The following is a 21338-nucleotide window of genomic DNA, read 5'->3' as shown; positions in this document are numbered from 1 at the left end:
ACATGTTACATAGGCACATATAGGTTAAATATTTTATATTTGGAAATTTGGAGTAGAAAATTGTGTAACTAAGGTGAAATGTTGTATTGAAAAATTAGGAATTGGTTAAGGGGGGTGTGGGGGGCGAAGTCCCCCACGAGTCTGCATTGAATAATTTTGCACTTGGAACGCAGTTTATAAATTGTTGGATTGAGCTCCTCTACTTAATAATTCCCAATTCGAGTACTGGTTATTGTATTGATATTTTATCTAGGTACCTAGTACCTACTACCTGCATATTATACTGGTATCAACAAATTCACATTACTAGCATGTTAACTGTTAAGACTTACGTTCAATGATGAGCACACCCCTCCGGCTTTATGGCTGAAGCCCCCCAAAAATAATATTTTTATATTACATTAAACATTATTATAGCATATTGTTTTGTCACAAATATATTACAATGATGAATGAGAATATTTTTATATTTTTAAAATTTGATTGTTATCTTATACTTATTAGTTTATGAATATACATGATAAGACAATCACCAATTGATAAATTAGTTAAAAAAAATTTGAGATTTATGGAAAAAAATTTCATTAAAAATTATTGGCTATTATTTACTTGTATAGTTGTATGTTAAGAAAGTAGTAAAATTTGTAAGTGCCCAAACAAAAATCCCGAGTATGTGCCTGCTTATGATATAATATAATTGATATTGGAAATTTATTTAATTTTTAAAATTGTAGATAATTATTTTTGTATGGATTAATAACTACAGAGAGGGAAATATTATTCCTGCTTTCTCTCGATTATTAAAATCATTCTTTCTGCATGACAATTTTATGACACCAAAATAAAACATTCATCGATGATTGATCATTGTAGCATCTATAGAATGATCAAAAAAAGAACCATTACGTTAATAAATTTATCGTTTCGTTTAGGATCTTAACTCTAATGTATTCCACCATAATATGAAGATTATATTAATTATAGATATTTCTTTAGAACACAATTATAAAATGTATCAGGCAAAAATTTATATTTAGTTGATATTATACCAGGTATTGGAATAGTATTACATTCGTTTTATTAAATTTAGATTTTATTACATTTATGTTTGTAGCCGGTAGGACAGTGGTCACTGGACACAATTGTTATGTATGGACTATGGAGTTTACAAGGTTTGTAACTATATTATCTTGCATTTGACTATTTGAGTATTGGACGTATTGTGGAAGGTATAAGGTGTGTTAATGTGCCATGTTCTGATGTTCATGCATATTATGTCACATTGTCACCGTCACGCTGCAATGCTTAAAAATGCTAGTTTAAATTAATAAACAATAAATTACAATTTACAATAATATTCAACATTTCCAACATTCACTGTGAAAAAAGCTGATAATATTTTGTTTATGACATTTTTAGCTGATAGCATCGGCGGGATAGTGGCCAATCATCGTGGTGTTACGTTTTTCTTCCATGCCACTTTCTATCAGCTGTTTTCTAATTAATTTGGTTTTCCATCCCATGCCCCCCAGACGACCACAATCGAATACATACCGATACTATATTTTTTATTATTTTCTCCAGCGACCAGCACCGAGCGCGGACTACCAAAGCCCCCGCCAGCTTCATTCTGGTTCTCGCGTCCGTTCTGTGTTTATCTCCGTCACTCGTCTCGTGGTGCTGGTTGTTTCTAATCATCTATTTTTTTGTCATTTTATATTTTTAAATTCACAAACATCCGTAATAATTCCGCTCGAGCTTATCGCACTCCCTGCTAACTAACAGTTATTGGTGGTTCGTATTGTTTTTACTACACGGGCGATTCTCGTTAAAGCGAGCGTGTGAACGCCGCAGACCGAAATGCAGCTGCTGTGCTCGACCAGAACAATATTCGTCTGATAACAGGGAACGAGAACGCGGATAACGTCTGGGGCCCATTGTGTCTTCGATTTCGATCATGTTGCTGAAACGAGATTTGGGCGGTGCGTTAACCATCGGACTAGGAATAGCAACAGTTGCTGCTAAATCAGGTAAAATTATTATTATATATTTTATTGTTACAAGTGACGATTTGCACGGGTTTATCAATATGTTGCTGTGTGGTTGTTTTTCATAATAGAACAGAGACTTTATACAAACATATACAAAATTCTAATACTTATTATATACTCAATCTCATTCTGGTTCTCATCTTTTAAAGTACTTTTTAGAAGTCATATTTATAAGATCTTTATATACTTACTTATCAATCGGTATCTAATGTATCATGTACCTACTACAAGTGATACTAAAATTATTTTATAAAATTATAAAATCTATTAATATACAATTTCATTTGTGTCATTGAAGTACAACTTATCATGCACTTGTATTTTTAATTCAATTATCTTAATTTAGATAAGCATATGTCACGACTATGCAATTTGATATACATAGATAACAAATGGAGTTACCCAACATTAAGAAAAGCATACACAATTGTTTTGTTATTTTTTCTTGAATTCTTTAAAATCAATTTAGGTATAGGTAAACCATTATTTAAATTACTATAAATAATTTCAACAAAAAACAACTGTTTTCATATACAATAACGTTACATTATTGTGTTGCTATTTCAAAACTATATTTAGTACTTAGGTAGGTACATAGACATTAGTTAGGTACTAGATATGTTACTTATGATTAGGATGTATAGCAGTAACATATTGTATACAATTCTGCTCCTTTTATATAATTTCAAATAAATAGGTACCTACATTATTATCAAATTATATAATAATACTTTAAATTTGAATGTATTATGGTAGTGTGGCACACAAAATTACCTATACCTAATATTATTTTAGATGTAATATTTTAACCTCGATTTGAACTGATGATTAAAAAATTAGGAAATCTGTTTTCTTTCCAATTTGGTATTTACTTACTGAAATAAGTAATGATTTTTGAACAAATATAATATGTTTGGCATTAGATTAGTGGGTAAATAAAATAAAAGTACCTACCTTCCTATCAGGTAAATTATTTATTTAAAAATATATATTCTACTCACTAAACCATAAAACAACAAGAATATGAACAGTGTACCCATTTTAACAGTTTGATTTTTACTAAAGTATTCTGGTATTTATTACCATTCAATAATAATATCTTCTATCTATAATAAAAAAAATAGTATATATTATGACCAGTGAGAGAATACGCTGATTCGGCACATTCCCTCGCGACATCCTGCTATCGAGACCAGTAACACTATGGCAGGATGTCTCTTAAGTATGTACAGAAGAACCAATTTTTTGTGGCATGTTCTTTTGCTGGATAGAGTACCTACCTAACTACTTTTAAATAATTATATTTTTATTTTATTATTGTTTGTCATCACTCTTCGGTAATATTTTGGATACTTGTACAATATGCTATCTACTGATAAACCTTTATCTATAGGTGTGCCTAATAGATAATATAATATACTGATTAATGATCATATTATATGCCAATTAATAGTGTAAAATAATTTTTAAATTGATATGCTGGTTTTATTTTTATTATTGTCAAAATAATTAATAGTTTTTATATTGTGATGTATCTAATAAGTAGAGTTGTTTGTATGTATACAATATATTATAAGAGTACATATTATATGTGAATGGATTAATCTCCACTAGATTTCATTATGTTTCTAAATACTAATATTAATATTATAATCTATAAAATGATAAGGAACTGTGTAAATTAAAAATAATAGGCGATAATTATACCCCAAATCCATTGTGTACTGTGTTTCAATTTACATTGTCCACTCCCATTTAGAGTAAATTATGTCCTTGTCGTTGTGGTAAAAATTATGAACTTCAGATTTATGCCACATACCAATACACATTTATATAAAGTAGGCTTTAATAACTTACATTCAATTTGTATACCTACACTTTTTTAGAAAACTTTTAGTCTAATAATTAAAGTTTATAATTTCTAATCGGGTACCTAAATAATATTTATGATTTCCTTAGCTCTTTATTTTATACATAAACATTATAAGTAATAGTAAACTTGAATGGGTTTAATTGATTTGTCTTATCTTATTTTGTACTAAGTATTATGATTTATGTTTAAATAGTGATGAAATATGTGTCTAATGGGAGTAATGCTTATTGATATTAGATATAAGTATATAGTATATACATATTACTAGTTAAATTAGTTTATAATATAAAATATTACCTACCTTTTTACTTCTTTATTCTATTTTATTTATATAACATTGAAGGTTTTAGATGGATTCTACAACTAGCTAAATTTCTCCCAAGTTGATAATGTTAAGAAAACAGGAACTACCACCCCAAACATTTTTATCCATTAAACTTTTGCCCTTCTAAACTTGCGTAACTGTCCCAGCAGTCATAAATTATATTTTATTTGAAGCTATTGAGATCTCACCCTCCAAGAAAATGTCATTTAGTTTTGGAAGTAGGGAACATACTATGCGCTGTGGACTGTGCACCAACTATAAAATGTACCTCCCCCTGTATGTTAATCTCTGAATCAATAGGACCCTTTTGTGTGTATGTATATGTATATGTATATGCATTATTATATTAAGTTTTTCCCCTTAAGGATGACTTATACGTTGTGTATGAGAATCTGATATATTTACTGATCTATTTATATTATGTTTTTTTTTTCTTAAAAATGTAGGCAGTACTTATTTAAAACTATAATACTAAATCATACAGTAATTACCTTTAAGTTATTATTTTTTTACTTAAATTAATTTTAATTTTTTCCATTTTTATATTAAAAAAGAATAATCTACTTATACCGTGTGTCTGTGAAAACTTGGTACACTCAATAACTTAGTACCCTATACATATTTTAGTCTGTAGGAGGTTAATAATTAAATGGTCTTATTTCATGTCCCGCAAAGAGAACTCAAAAATATGTATAGGGTACTGAGTAATATGTGTAATTTAACTGTACAGTGAACCCTGTTTTTGTGGACATACGGTTACTTAATTATAATAAATTATGACTTTAATATCCTTAGATATTTATCATATGATCAAAATAATCATATTTTTTATTTTAGGTATTTAAAACATATTAAACACACTTAATTAAATAAACTATTTGGCTATATTCTCAATTGTGCATTAAATACGCACCTATTTATCAAATTCTTTAATATCTGCATTTGGTCTGCATATAGTATAATTACCACATACCAGGGTTTTTACCTGGTTCTTATATTATATTCATTGATCTGATTGATTAGTATAACTTGCATAATTTTATCGTTTTATTAAAAACTATATAACTGATTGTATGAACATACTGTGTAAATATGTATATATTTAAGTATATTTTATGTATTTTCAATATTATTTAAATATCCATACCCAATGTGTTAATATACCTACTTATTATTATTCAAAAATCAAAACTAATAGATAAAGATCAGTAATATGCATAATATAATATGCATGTAATGTATATATTAAAACTAAAATATAGAATAAAATTGGTATAATTGGTTTTAATTAAATTAAATTTCTAAACAATAATGAGTTTAACAGTAGATCTTATGCCCTTCATCTACATTATTTTTTATTTCATACAACATGTTAAGACCTAAATGACCATATATTTTTTTTATATAGGTAGGTACGACTCAAATTCTATTGATTCCTTTTAAGATTTATCAATACACTTACTTCTTAAATTATTAAATAGTGTCTTATATTTATTTTATATACCTAGTATAAGTGTATTAATTATTACTAGTCTACATGACTACATCTCAAAATGAATCTACCTATTTTATGTATTTAAGTATTTAACACTAATTTTATTTAGTTATGTAGGTATCTATTTATTTTTTTTTATTAGCATAGGTATTAGTTTATTAAAAAGAAATATTTTATCCTTTATCAATATGCAACTGTATAAGTAGTGTTATGTAGGAATACATTCAAAATTGTATTAAGTAGGTAGTAAAACAAAATTATTCACTATAGTCTCTTTTTACTTATAAGTTTTAATGAATACGAATATACGATTGTTTTGTATATTTATAGGCATAATATATGATTATATTATTGTAATTTAATCGGGGTTTGCTTATCTTGGAAAACGACGTTATTGTTTCGTTGGCTTTGTACAAAATATTATAATATTCTTCTCGCGTACTCAAAGTGCGGACGCTTGCTTACTCATGTGGCGTTTGAACATATAGATCGACGTAGATACGTTTCTTATGTAACGACTAACGGATCATTATACTTCAGTAATAGGGTTTCCTCGGTGTTAGAGAATTTGAGATGTATGTTCTCTTCAATAAACCCGTAGAATGTGAAACACAAAAACAATAATCAAAAATCAGAATAATATGTACCTACCTACATCGAAATAATCACTCGCGGAACACGGATTGATACTTACATAGGTATTATAAATAATTTGGCCCGAGAGTATGTAACATTTCCGTAGGTTTATTTATATTGTTTGGGGATTATCTTATAATAATCTACATTTAACCACATCAGTCGAAAACGAAAACATTCTATTTTGCATGTATACGACTAATTAATTTTGTTAATTTAGTTTCAATTTGCGTTTTCAAAATTTTATTCTAAGTTTGATAGGGATATGAATACAAATAAGACAATTATTTTAATTTTATAAAGTTAGGTACCTAAATATTTTTATCATTTGTCAATAGTTTATTTACTATAGCTGACCCCGTGCACTTCGTTGCCCGTTAAATGTATCAACTCTTTATGACTCGAACTTCGTACAATTTGTTATTTAATATTCGGTGTATGGTGTTCAAAATGTATCTTAACTTTTCCGTTTCCCGGAATAAAAATTATGATTCGCAGCAGTATATTATCAGGTAGGCAATCTACCTACGGTAGATCGCGGACTCCGTGCTGTTTGTACGTAGGTGTATGATTTAACTCTAAAGTATCAAAGTTATACCAAGTTGGTCGTATTCCACCTATGGTGGATTAATATAATCAATTAATACAAAATCCTAACCTAACATAACTACTAATATCAGATGAATAAAAAAAAAACCAAATTTAACCATTCCCTAAATTAGTCTGTCTTCTTCCCAGATGTTTAATCTACATACAAACATTCATACCAAGCTGAACCCGTGCATTCCGTTGTCCGTAAAAAATTGAAACTTAAAAAAATTATGATTGTTCAACTGTTTTTTGGGTGTAACTTGCTGCAATGTTCAATAATTTGATTTGGTGCTAGCTTGTACCTGATCTGTCCAAATAACCAATAATAAATAAATACTAATTTCTACTGTAGACTGTAACCAATGGCAACTATTTAAAAAATAAAATTTCCAATTTCCATCATGAACCTCAAGATCCCTGTTTGAGCACCTCTTTAAAATGCAAATTTCAACAAATCCTTTCTTAATGCCCTATGAAATTATTATAAAAATCTATCCTCGAAATTTCAAGTCAATAATTCAAATAGGTTCGGCTCTGCGTTGATTATTGGTAAAGTACACTTTCCTTTATGTATATAGATTAACAGTTCTACCTATGCCCTTATATCGAATGTTTCTTTGTTTTTTTTCTAAAAATATGTTTGTTAGACATACATTTGCTGACCGCTATTAAACATGTTTAGCATAATATATTTATGTTTATTCTGTTCTGAGCGTCAGCTATATTATTGCTTACATTCACAAGACGATTACGAGCCCTACGAAATGTTGTTTGATATTATTATTATATTTCGCGTAAGTACATGAACGGTTTTTTGTTGTTGTTGACATTCGTTAGTCAGTATAATATTATTATTATTTTGTAATAATTATGCTATACATTTGGGCGGCAGACGCGCGTAATGCTCGATGGGTCCGGCGGCGGCTGTTGTAAGGATTTTTTGGATATATGATTTGAACGTGCGGCGCCGTTTTTTTTTTTTAACGAGTCTTCGGAGTCTGCGGTGTCGGGTACGGAGCTGCAGCACAACACCACCGCAGCCGACGACGGTGTCCTTGACCCTCCCCTCAGGCAACGCACACCCGGCCCTCGGTGGCGGACGTGGTTTCTCCGCCGCCGCTACGTGTAATAATAATAATAATCACCGTCGTATCGTATATAATAATATTATGTACGTGCACACGCACCGTGTACGCCTGGCGTAAATCGCGTCGAGGTGTTGGGCGGTTCACGCCTACCACGCGCGCCCGTCACGACTCCGCGGGGCTAATAATATGTAATGTATCATTATGTATGCGCGATAATAATAATAATAGGAAAGGAAATCATGGTAAAAAAAAAATGTACGATTTGGATCTCGGAATTTATGAGAAACGATTTGCATCCGTCCGTCGCACACACTCGGTCGGACGACGACGACTTCCGCGCCCTAAAGTCACTTCGTCGCCACGTGTAGGCATGACGAACCGAGTCCGGTCGTCCGCGATGAACCCCGCCCGCCCACGAGCCGCGCTTGCACGCGCCGTCGGTCGTCAGCCTCGGCCACGGGCGCGCAAAAATCGTTGTTACCCGGGGATAACGAATAATAATATATACCATATTGTTATTGATCCACGAAAAATCGCTGCGTGATGCCTATGTTACACTAGCGATACGCTTCAAAAAAGTTATCAACAAAATCGTATACTGCATAGTGCACACCTTTTGTCTTGTTATACGGCATCGTTTGCAAAATGTCTGCACGAGCGCGTGGACCTGTAATGTTTTTTTTATTTTAAGTACACGCATATTATACACTCTTACGGTGTGTAGTTAGTGTGTACACACTTGAAATCATTCGGAGAGATGATTAACAATAATTAAGAACTCGCGCCGGGTTGTTCTCCCGAGTTATTATTGGCACTCCCAGCGCAATGGTAATCATAACAATTTATTAGTGGTTAATGGATATATATTTTTATAATGTGCGCTGGCGGTTGGCGGCGTTGATGTAGTCGTCATTGTACATTTGGAATTTAATTCTAGGACTCGTGTACACGCATACGAAACACACGATAGACCATCTGTAAAACGTGTATAATACAGTGCATGCAGGTGTTGTACAACACGATTTACGGGCTCACGTTTATTTTTATGTTTTTTAAACGTCTGCAATTAATGTACAATGGGTTTAATAAGTGTCAAAACCCTAAGCGTTTATAATGACAGATTGAGGCGGGCGGCTGTATAGTATACGCGTTGTTACAGCTATAATAGTGGAATACTCTCCACAGACACTTTACAGTACAATATAATATAATAATAAAATGCACATGAAACGACGTCAGCGTAGCTATAATATAATGGTATTTAATAAATCTACACTCATAAATCAATCGACGAAGAAGATATTCAATAATCGTTTTGATAAACGAACGTAATTATACGAATGTGTGTAGTTAATAATTATACAGTATTAAGTAAATGCGTATAACTGTAATCTAAATATTAAATTGCGATCGTTTCTGTGTACAATGTACTATGAAGTTTGATATTTTTTCTCCGATGTAGTAATTTCTCAATGTTATTTTTCTTTTTAATAATGTTTCACGTCTCGCACGATAACACAAATTATATTTGTTGGTTGTTAAAATATACGAAGAGGAATAAAGACACGCAAATTCCAAATACGGACATGTGTCACACGTACATTGAAATATTTCACACTTTTAAAATCCGACGGTCGCGTTTTGCTTGCGAAAATGTATGCCTCGTTAACGACAACGGTGCAAGGCTGTTAGTGAATAATTCCATATGGGGTATGTGCGTGTGTGTGACTGAACGTGAGAGAAGCATATGCGGCCAGGATAGGATCTTATATTCTCATCGACGGAGATGTAATATATACCGTATGCGTTTTATTTATCCGCAATACTGTAGTTAGGTTCTCCGAGATGGTGGCGGCTGCGCGATCCTTGAGAAATCCGGATTCACAGGAGATCAAATCAGTTTTGCCATAAAAAAAAATTGTTTAAAAATAAGAAGAAATAGGTATATATATACACGAGTAAAACGGAGCTGTACAAATCCTTTTGTGCATACAAAGTCGTTGCGTGACAATGTGAGAATTGTTCCGAACGAGTATTATTATTATTATTATTATATATTTTTCATATATATATATATATATACGTTGTATGCCCTCGCGGCTACAGGTATATAATATTATGTGTTTTATTTATTTATTTTATTCTTCCTCTCCTCTCCTCCCCTCCGGCTCCATCTCGCGGACCGTGGATCTTTTATACCGATCGTAATACTGCTAGGACTTTTATGTGCGTACGTGAATATAATATATACGTGATGTGCGCGCGATAGATGCGGCATCCGATAATGGGAGGAAAACGCCTGTAATGACATACACACACGCACAAAACATTTATGTGTGCATGGCTCGCCGCGGTACGTGTGTGCACGCACACCGCGCGGGATTAGGCCGGCTGCCGTTGAATAATTGTGATGCCGGAGAGAAGAAAAGAGAAGACGAATGTGTAAGTTGGTGCCAGATGGTCCGAGAAATATACTATATACGCGCGTATAATAGGTACATAGAAAACCGGTCGGCCACACGTTTGTCTCGTTATGGTCAACTAACCGTTTGCGTAAACTGCTGCCGGGCATTAAATTTGATAAAAACCAAACGTTTAATGTAACGTTTCGTTACAATTCGTCCTTATTATTATTATTATTATTATTATTATTATTTTTTTTTTAAACTCAGCCTCCAGCGAATACTTGAAAATATCCCCAATACAAGATTCCATATCAGTTTAATTGCATGTTATATATTATATATATATATAATAATCGGTATAAAAAAAAAACAAATACTTTTATTTACTTGTACGTGTGTGGTATTAGTGTATGACACCATCGTTTTTCGAACGTGCTTATGACAATTGGTGAGATGCCTGACCCAGAAAACCCGTTGTTTATCATAAAATGAGGTGTTGGCAAATACGTGATTTTTTTCCTCTTTTCCGTACAGCTCGTATTTGGTTTAAATTGGATTATAAAGGTTTGCTCTGGTAATATATAAGGTCATCGTACAGAATAGCCGTGTATACTGTATATCATACCTACATTATTTAATAGGTATGAATATCGGAAGGTTTTTTCTTTGACAAAGAATCGGTTCGTGATCGTTAGCCAAATACGTGACTTTTTCAACGTATTCGGGATAATTTTGGAACATTTTCAAAAAAAAAAAAAACAAACAAACTCACAAAGCGTAATCCCTTGTGTTGTCGTAACTTAGATTTTCAATTTTAGAATCGCTATTTTTACTATGATATCCTGTTAATATAATCTGAAAGTAGGTATTTTTTCAACATGGTTTTCATTTCACATTTATAACTTATAACTATTATAGGTATTGGGCAAATACAGGGCATGTTGGGCGTTAAAAAATTTTATAAAAATACTTGACTGTCATCACTTTTGCAGGAGCAGTAAAAATGCTTCTGTTTTCAATTTTAAAGGAATAATTGGATTTAGTTAATACTCTGAAGTATCACAAGTAAAAAGTAGTTTGCAAAATTTTCGTGGGAAAAATAAGGGGGAAATGGGCATTTTTATGCTAAACCGGCTTTTGATGAAATTGTTTTTTTTTTAATACACAAATGAATAACTAAAGACTTGAATTTTTCACCGAATATTTATATTTGCATCTTCCACTCTTGATATAACATTCAAAATATTTTGACTCTTTATGCTACCTACCTAATTTACACGAACATTTAAATTTTTCTATATTTATGTACTTATATATACGATATCATTTTATTTTGAAGAAATTAGAAAACAGTTGAAGCGTAGAGTACCGTATAGTAGGCAACTTTTTATAGTAATTTCAAGGGCAAATGTTCACAAAATTTGTATACCTATTTAAACAAATAAAATTGATTTTAGTTATTTTGTTGTAATTCAAATAATATTATTCGTATGGACTTGAAATTTTTCACCACATGTATATTATTATTTACTATACACAATAACATTTTTTAAATATTAAGATTCATTATAAGCTATTTGAACCACGAACATATTTACACTGTTCTACGCAGTTCGTCAGTATTAACTGATACTATTCATAATAGAATTTAAACTGAATTTATTGGTTTTTTTTTTACCACGAAATCACTATTATATTTTAAACCATTTACCTATTTATTTGTATAAAATATTAAAAGTTTAATTTTGTAATGGTCTTCGTCATGTTTTGTATTCTGTAAATTGAGTATTGACACAATTTTCTTCTTGAATAGTAAACATTCTATACTTTTGAAATTGTGTGGCGAATTTTGGCCAATAAACTGTTAGTAGTATAAATTCACAATACATACTCCTTTAGTTGTAATTGGATTTACCTCTAATTTTCAACACTAATATGTCTTTTTACAAAAAATACCCTTTATAATGATATTTCAATGACAATGAAACGTAGTTTGATGAGAACACTCGGTAGTTTGTCGGACAAAGCGTGACCGTAAACTAACGTTTTTCCATCGAAAAAAAACATCAAAATAAATTACCAAGACGCTGATGGACCGAGGCTTCTCTAGAGAAGATGGCAGGTATTGTATTTTTGATAATGTACTCACACCTGGCCGTATATAGTATCCTATTGTCTGATAAAATACAGGTGTCGTTGACACTGTGAGTTCTACACATACCTACGCGATTCTGTGAGCCGCTACATTGAATTTGTCACGTTTCTGCATTTTTAAAGGTTTCGATGGTATTTTGGAATTTTATATTAGGCTAAGATAAATATTAAAGAAATGTATGTTACAATATAAATATGTCGTTCAATTGTTTATACTATACGTTCTACTAAATGATATAGGTATAGAAATATTTTCTTGAAAAAAAAAATACTTTTTCGTAGATATATAGTAGGTAGGTACTATGTTCAACTATATCTTAGAATATTGTATATTTTATCATGTTATGTACGTTTTCACTATAACTACAAACCAAAATAACTATTTATAAATACCTATTTATTGACCTATGTATACTTTAAAACACACTGAATTATTGTAGTTTATAATTAAAGAAAAAATATTGAATTAAATAATAGATAATATTATTATGTATTTGATTGAAATAATATTATACTTATGCTCTTATTTTATTTTGTATATGTATAATAATGTCCTTTATTACTTGCGATATAAATTAAGTATATTATTATCGTTACTTGTTTTTAAATCCCTTATTCGTATTGATTATTAATTAGCAAAGGTTTCATGGAAAAAACTTTTCCTAGTCCAAATAATTATCCTTTAGTTTATGGAAAATAATTATAGTAGTATGACTATTATGTAATGACTAATAACTATATTATTTTCTGTTTTTATCATTATGAATCATAATAGTACCTATTGGTATGTATAAATTATAAATCATTTATTTAATATCTATTATATTACATTTTGTACGTTAAGAGGATTGGAAACGGACAATTATTTCAACCAAAATGTACCAATCTTTTGTAAATCATACCGATAGATCTTATTACACAATAAGACTCCTGAGAACTGATTTGAAATTTGAATTCGTTAGTATGTCTACATATGATAGACCAGGCCACATTTTAAGATATTTAATTTAATTTTGAAATAATCAACATTTCGTAAATTTTAAATATTCAAACAAAATTTATATGAGCTTAGGAACAAAATGTTAACGAAATAGATTGATCGATCTCAAGTACCCATATTAACAAAATCGAATCAGATCTTGTTCAAAATTGATCAAAATTGACAAAAGATTGGTACATTTTAGTTGTAATTATCTGTTTCCAATGCCCTTAATTATTATTTTAACATTATATATTATAGTTATTTGGTACAAGTATTTGGTAAACTAAAATATTATATAAAATAAACAAATTAATTTGATTGGTTGGTAAAAATTGAAACCAATTGCTAAATGTGAACAGTTTGAATAATATATTTTTGTTATTTTCTAAAAAGTCGAAGAATAATTTTACATTAAATCTACATTATATCAGACTAGGTATATTGTTGATTATTTATAGTTTTATTTTACTGATTTTGCATATTTATGTCCTAGTTTAAAATTTATTTTTAAACCATTTCTTTTGAAAAGGTTAGCCCAAGTTAAAAGTTTAGTAAAAAAATTTATATTTTTATCAAATTTGTATCTATATTAATTTAAGTCGTAAGTACGAGGTATATATATGAGGAATAAAGATACATACTACATTTTTTACGGTATTTGGACGCTCCCCTGGACTGAGACATTTCCCCACTGAATCAATATATATTTATTTACACATAATAATAGGTCAGAAAATAGGTTCTTTTGTTGTACTCCAAATATACAATTATCATATCGGCATCTATCGACTATCATAATTCATATTGTTATGGATTTATTAGGTAGTTATTATGCTCCTTATTACTTATTGGTTATTACTTTTTATAATGATTGTTAAACCAAAGTTATGTGAAAGTATTATTGAATGATATTTATATATTAATTTAACAATTATTTAATAAAAAATCTCGTAAACAGTAGGCACATTTATTTATTTACATTTGTAATTATTGCTAATTTGTATATTATTCTTTAATATTTTTTTAATATTTATATCAGTGAATTTTGTATTGACAATAGTGTCATATGACATATTATTGAATTATATTTATACATTAATTTAATCATTTGTACATTTACTGATTTGCATTCTATATTGTTGTTTAATATTTTTACTTTTAATTTTTTGTCTGGTAGAAAATTGTCCCGTTCGGGGGAAAACGTCTTAAAATCATTTTTTACACAGTTAAAAATAAAAGTTTCGTTCGTCTCATAGTATGACATTGTATATTAATTTGTTGGTTTGGGATAAAGAAAAAAATGACTAAACACGGAGTAAATCTGACTGACTGGGTTCGTTATGTACGAAAAAAAAGCGAAAAAGTAAAACCATTATCGTAGTCCTAACCGACCGCAATAGTCTTAATTATTATTGTAGGGGTGTTTGTTGTAGGCTAAAAACGTGACGATTCGTTTGAATATTATTTTAAATTGGTCCGTGTCGTACCCAGCCGCGTTGTATTAGGACTTCTCGGATAAACTGTGTGAACACTGGAACATGTGTGCAGCGATTACACACCGGCGTGGGGTGTTGCATGACGTTCCTAAACAGGTACCGAACGCGTATTATAGTCGGAATAATAATACGTAGTATAATATATTATAATAAATAATAATAAGGGTACTTTGTGCATAGCATATAGCGTCGTCGGCGTGGTGCACATGTGTTGTGCCGCTGGTCGTACCGAGAGGGGTCGTCGAGAGAAAGATCCTGCTTGTGTGCGTGCGACGGCGCTCCCGTCTTCACCGCCTCGCCCGCCGAACGTGATCCTGATGCACGAAAACAGATTGTTGTGCGTGCGGACAGAGAAACGTAGACGAAGAGAGACGGCATGGACGAGAGAGAAAGACAGCGACCGCGAGACGTTATACAAAAACGAAACCGGTCGTGTCGGTCGGTGCAGCTGCTGCCGCCGCCGCTGTCACCCGTTGACGACCGTCTTGGTGTTGCATGTGTTTGAGCGGGCCCACTGATGATGCGGCGGGGGCGGAGGAGCAGGGTTCAACGCAACAAATCACGCGGTGGACGTGAAGGGACGTGGCGAGGGGGGGGGGGGGGCATTGCGTTCATTGTGTGTATGTGTGCGAGCGCGCTCTTTTCTCGTAAGCCGCTTTTGTGACGGTGGGTGGATGGGTGGGTTGCTTGGCGGATGGTTAGCGGGGAACCGATGGCCGTCGGGTGAATGGTGGTGTTTGCGGGGTAACGCGCGATTGTTTCTTGGACACCCGACACCTTTGCCACCACGGTCCACGGATTGGAATTTATTCCTCGGCCGGGGGATTCGACGCCTCCGACGTGTGACGACGACGCGTCCAGCCGTCGCGTGTCGGTGTCCCGGAAAATAATAACATACGATATTAATATTATTATTATTTTTTTTGTTACCATGATAATAATATTATAAAGTATTTTAATATTACGATTTTATTGTAATGCGACGACGACCGTAATCTGACACCCCCAGAAACCGGACGGCCGCTCCCGTCCGAATACGTTATTATAATATTATATTTTTTATGAATTGACACATGCGTGTATATAGTATTTTCGGAGATCAAATTTATTGTTGACTGTTGTCAATTGTTCCCGTAAATAATATTTGGGTCGACATTTTTGTCGGAGTTTAATAATCGACCGTGGTTGGCTATAATTTATAATAATAGTATAATAGTATAATACATTATATTATTTAGGTAGGTGTATAATTCATTTATATCGTTTTTCAATTCGGCTTGGCGTGTGTACGTTATTATAAGGAAGCAAAATGTACTTAAAAGTTAAAACCCGTATATTATGTTTTTGTTCAATTATAAGCATTAAAACAAAACGCTCAAGTCTGCGGTATATTATTTTCCTTAAAAACCCAGTGGGTCCCATAGACACACCCGAAATTATGTTTTATGTACTGGAGCCTAGAGTAATAAAATCGTAAACGCCTAAACGCAGGTAACGAAAAACCCATCAGTTTTAATTAGTCTTCAGGTTTATAATAATAAAAAATTTACCCGCTCTCTCTCGCATCATCCACCGAACCGACTGACTCCTACGTGTTTAATATAATATCAGATCGTCAATGCGGGCATTCAAGTCTCTCATTTTCTTTTCCTCTTGCGATTTATAACCGATTAATAATTAAATGTCTCGGTAACACCATTATGCCGCCCACTGGCACATAAATCATAAATTATGTAAATTACTGTATAAAATATTCATATTATATGAATAACACGTATTCATATTTTTCTGACATGAGTTTTTAAATGGTTTTTTTTAGGTGTGACAGATTTAGTTGCATTGTTGTAATATCTCACAGCATGGCTGTGTGAGGTTTGAAATCGCTTATCTTAGTGTGTATATATCGTATAGACAGACCAGGTTTTTATTATTCAACGTTTTTATGTAAAAGGGGTTAGTTGGATTGACCCAAACGCATATACTGCGTATCCATTTTGAATTTTTATACATAGCACAGTCGTCGTCGTTGTTGGTTAACAGCTCTTTGTGTCTGTTTTTACCTGTACTCTCTTTACCTTTTATGATGTTTAATATTTATAAGGCTAGGCAACAGGTGTTTTTTTTATTATTATTTTTAAAGTAGGGGGAAGATTTAAATAGTATAATGTTATCCCTAATAAAAACGATTTCTCATCGTTCCCTTGCTCATACATTTTTAAATTTTTACAGAGTTAAATAAATATTTTGTAGCTAATATTCGGAAAAAACTTATATATTATGTAAATTTCGAGTTTTATATATTCTCAAATTTAACACTATTTTTTATAATATGACCTAGGTATTTGTTTTCATATATTTTCATCTAACGTTTTATAAAATGTATAATAATTTTGTTTGTAAAAACTTACTGTCGTACAAATTGATTGATTTATTGAAATTAAAACAAATAAATAATTAAAATTTAATTAGGTATTAGACAAAACTAAATAATTTTATATAAATTAGTAATTATCAATAACTTAAGAATACGTGGATGTATATTATTTTGTGTTTTTTTTTTTGTTACTAGGTATATAAACAATTTAGGTGGGAATAATATAGGTTAAAAAAAATGAACTTGAGATAAAAAATAAATATATCATATTTTACGCATTGTCTGTGTAACGGAATGAATGTCCAGGTACATTTTAATGAAAATATCTGGGCTACCGGTTTTTATTAGTCTTTGTTCAACAAATGGCGCCGACACTACGAAAAGATTTTTTGATTCTTTCTTTAATCGTCTCATAATATTTTTATTGTTCTTTTTTAACACATTAATTTGTTAGGTATCTAATTTAATTAGAATTCAAACACTAACAGTTTTTTTGCAAACATTTATTTACAAATTAATTTTGAATGAATGACTGTAAATAAATGTATCATTTAACAACATGATGTTTAATGAAAAGAAACATTTAATATATATTTAATTATAGGTACCATAATTTATTCAACTGTTTAAATTTAAATATTTAATGAAATTTTTTTTTATTTTAGTCCATGGATTGACGTGTTATTGTGAACACCAATGTCCAGACGGCCAGACAAATGGAACATGTGTAACTTCACGCTATTCCCAATGCTTTAGTTCTGTGCGTGAGGAGTTAAACGATGAAACTGGCGAATATGAGGCTATAGTATCTCATGGGTGTCTTGCAGCTGGTGAACAAGGCTTCTTACAAGTAAATATTTTGAAAATTGCTGTATTGTAAGTAATTGTTACATTCTTAATTATTTTTTTTTTCTAGTGCAAAGGTGGCAATTCTTTGTATGGCCTAGCGATCCAGTGTTGCAACACAGACATGTGCAATAAAGACATAAGACCCATGTACATACCGCACAGTACAACAACAGTACCACCCAAAGTTCATTTTAATTCTGTACCTTACATAGCATTCATGTTGTCACTGGTTATATGTCTCCTAGTATCTGCAATCATCATAGGTTGGATATACCTTAGGTATAGAAGAAGAGAGAAAAATCGGCTGTATGCTTTAACATCTACTGAAAGCTATATATCTGGCACCAGTAACTTGTTGCAAACGCTTATTGGTCATTCATCTGGTTCTGGTTCTGGGATTCCACTACTTGTAAGAATCAATATGAGATTAAAATGAAACAGTGATTATTATTAAAAAAATATGTTATTATTTAGGTTCAAAGAACAATTGCCAAACAAATACGAATAGAACGGCAAATCGGAGAGGGTAGATTTGGTAAAGTATGTTTAGCTAACTGGAGAGGTGAACATGTGGCTGTGAAAGTTTTTACTACTATTAATGATCAAAGTTGGCTACGAGAAACAGAAATATACCAAACTGTTTTACTTAGACATGAGAACATTTTAGGTAAATTATTTAATTAATATTATTGATTTTTATTGTTTAAATCATTATGTTATCTAAAAAAAATTAAAGGTTTCATTGCGGCTGATTTGAAAGTTAGTGCTGGAGGTGCTCAGATGATGTTAATAACAGAATATCATAAACGTGGTTCTTTACATGATTTTTTGAAAGAGAATACTATTGATACCACTCAGCTAGTCGTGATGGCACGATCAATAGCTAGTGGCTTAGCACATTTACACGAGCCAATTAATGGTACTCACGGAAAACCATGTATTGCCCATAGAGATATTAAATCAAGAAACATTTTGGTCAAGACTAATGGAGAGTGTTGTATCGCTGATTTTGCTTTAGCTGTCCGATATGATAGGTATTTATTTATTTATTTTATACAACATATTTTTAGAAACTAAATAATTCATATTTTTTGTATGATTTTAGTCGAAGAAATGAAATTGACATCGCTCCCAACTTAAGAGTAGGCACTAGACGTTATATGGCTCCTGAAGTAGTGAATGACACTATTGATGTGACTTCATTTAGTGCATTTAAATCTGCTGATATGTACTCAACAAGTTTAGTGTTTTGGGAGTTGTGTAGGCAAGTATAAAAATAATAATACTTAAATTATGATTTTGAATTATTCCATTTTGCTAATCTAAAATAATACTCAATTTCTCTAATTTATAGAAGAAGCAGGCAAAGTTGGCCAATTGGAGGATCACCTATGCTTCAAGCTGATGAATATATGTTGCCTTATGCCAATCTGGTTGGCTCTGATCCTTCAGTGGAAGACATGCGCGTAGTATTGATAATTCAAGGAGCTAGACCAGACATACCTATTCGATGGAAATGTGATAACGTGAGTATTAAAATAATATAAATGTCATTCATTATTTTTTATTACAATATAATTACTTGTATTTCAGAGATTGAGAGTGATATCAGAAATTATACAATTTTGTTGGCATCAAAATCCAAATGTAAGATTGGCAGCATTGAGAGTTATGAAGACACTGCGCAAACTCGAAGATAGTGAAACCTTAGAAAACGGTATTCATCATGTTTAATACAGGATAAATATAATTTTACAGCAATAAAAGCTGATGTAGGATTTTATATTTTTGCCCAAGACTGTGTAGATAGAATTAATTTTAATATTACTAAATTGCTATTATCAACGTTGAATGAATACCAATGATGTTTTTTTATCAGTTGATCTACTTAACATTTAGCTTATAAATGTGTGCCATTAATGTGTTATAGCAGTGTAAATAATTTTTTATCTTTAAGATTATTTTTGTGTGTTTTTTTTTTATATTTCTGTTATACAGAAATTGATTTTACATTTTCAATAGGTGTTTTTTAACTATACAATTTTTTTTTTTGATGTTATATTTGTTCTAAATGTTTTATTTGGTAAACAGTGTAAATAAAAGAAAAATTACTTCCTCATAATTTAATTTTATAATCACTCCAATTTCACAACAATTTCTACTGTACATATTGTGTCTTTGATTTAATTGTTTTCCTTTTTGTGTACTAAACAATTAGAATTTAATTTTCAAATTTTCCTATAATCACTCAAATGACATTTACTCTCTGTATAACTAATTGTGGTTATAGATAGTTTCTAAAGCTGTGTAACCGATTCAAATCAGTTAATTATTTAATATTGAATTTCTATAATTTTATGATATAATATATTAATTATAATTGTAATACTATATAGTTATATATTAAAGATTATTTTTTTTACTATGTACATTAAACAATCATTGTTATTTATTTACTGCATTATAATATTTTGTTAATATAATTGTTTTTATTTTAAATGTATACTTACCTAGTAGATTACAAGTCAACCTATAAAGTTAATGTAAAATGTATAAATGTATACAATATACTTTACCTATAATTTATTTTTGATAGTAACGTTTGTGTTTTCAAGACTAAATCATTTTTTAAACTGCAACGTCAATTGTGTTGTTCTTAAAAGACTTGTATAATTTTTTTGTTTTATATAATTATAAATAAACTGTGTATACCTTTTATTTTGTCATATTTATTTATTATTATATAACTGATGTTGAAATCTTAAATACTTTTACAATGAAGATTTTTCCGTGTACTGAATCAACTTTTTAGAGATTTATTGGATTTTTCAATAATATCTATGTGATTATAAATAACATTAAATACACATAATCAACTTTTTAAATATTTAACCGTTTTTAATAAATTTAAATGAGCTATTATGACAATTTGTATACAATTAATAATATAAATACATTTTAACATAAAGTATCCTAAATTTAGTAATCCCGTTTATAACTTAATATTTATTATATTGAA

General features: G+C 30.7%; 1 protein-coding gene across 1 annotated transcript; it reads left to right on the top strand.

Moving 5' to 3' along the window:
* Positions 1-1566: 1566 nt before the first annotated feature.
* LOC100167815 (bone morphogenetic protein receptor type-1B) lies at positions 1567-21037 on the top strand. The gene is made up of 8 exons (XM_001949342.5): positions 1567-2030; positions 18136-18320; positions 18387-18728; positions 18794-18986; positions 19056-19353; positions 19425-19583; positions 19674-19845; positions 19913-21037. The coding sequence occupies exons 1-8, from the start codon at positions 1958-1960 to the stop codon at positions 20051-20053; spliced, it is 1563 nt and encodes a 520-aa protein (XP_001949377.2). The 5' UTR covers positions 1567-1957; the 3' UTR covers positions 20054-21037.
* The last annotated feature ends 301 nt before the right edge of the window (positions 21038-21338 follow it).

The sequence above is a fragment of the Acyrthosiphon pisum genome, chromosome A3 (genome assembly GCF_005508785.2).
Source record: "Acyrthosiphon pisum isolate AL4f chromosome A3, pea_aphid_22Mar2018_4r6ur, whole genome shotgun sequence".
In the NCBI taxonomy this organism is placed as follows: Eukaryota; Metazoa; Arthropoda; class Insecta; order Hemiptera; family Aphididae; genus Acyrthosiphon; species Acyrthosiphon pisum.
This window is presented reverse-complemented; position numbering and strand designations above follow the sequence as displayed.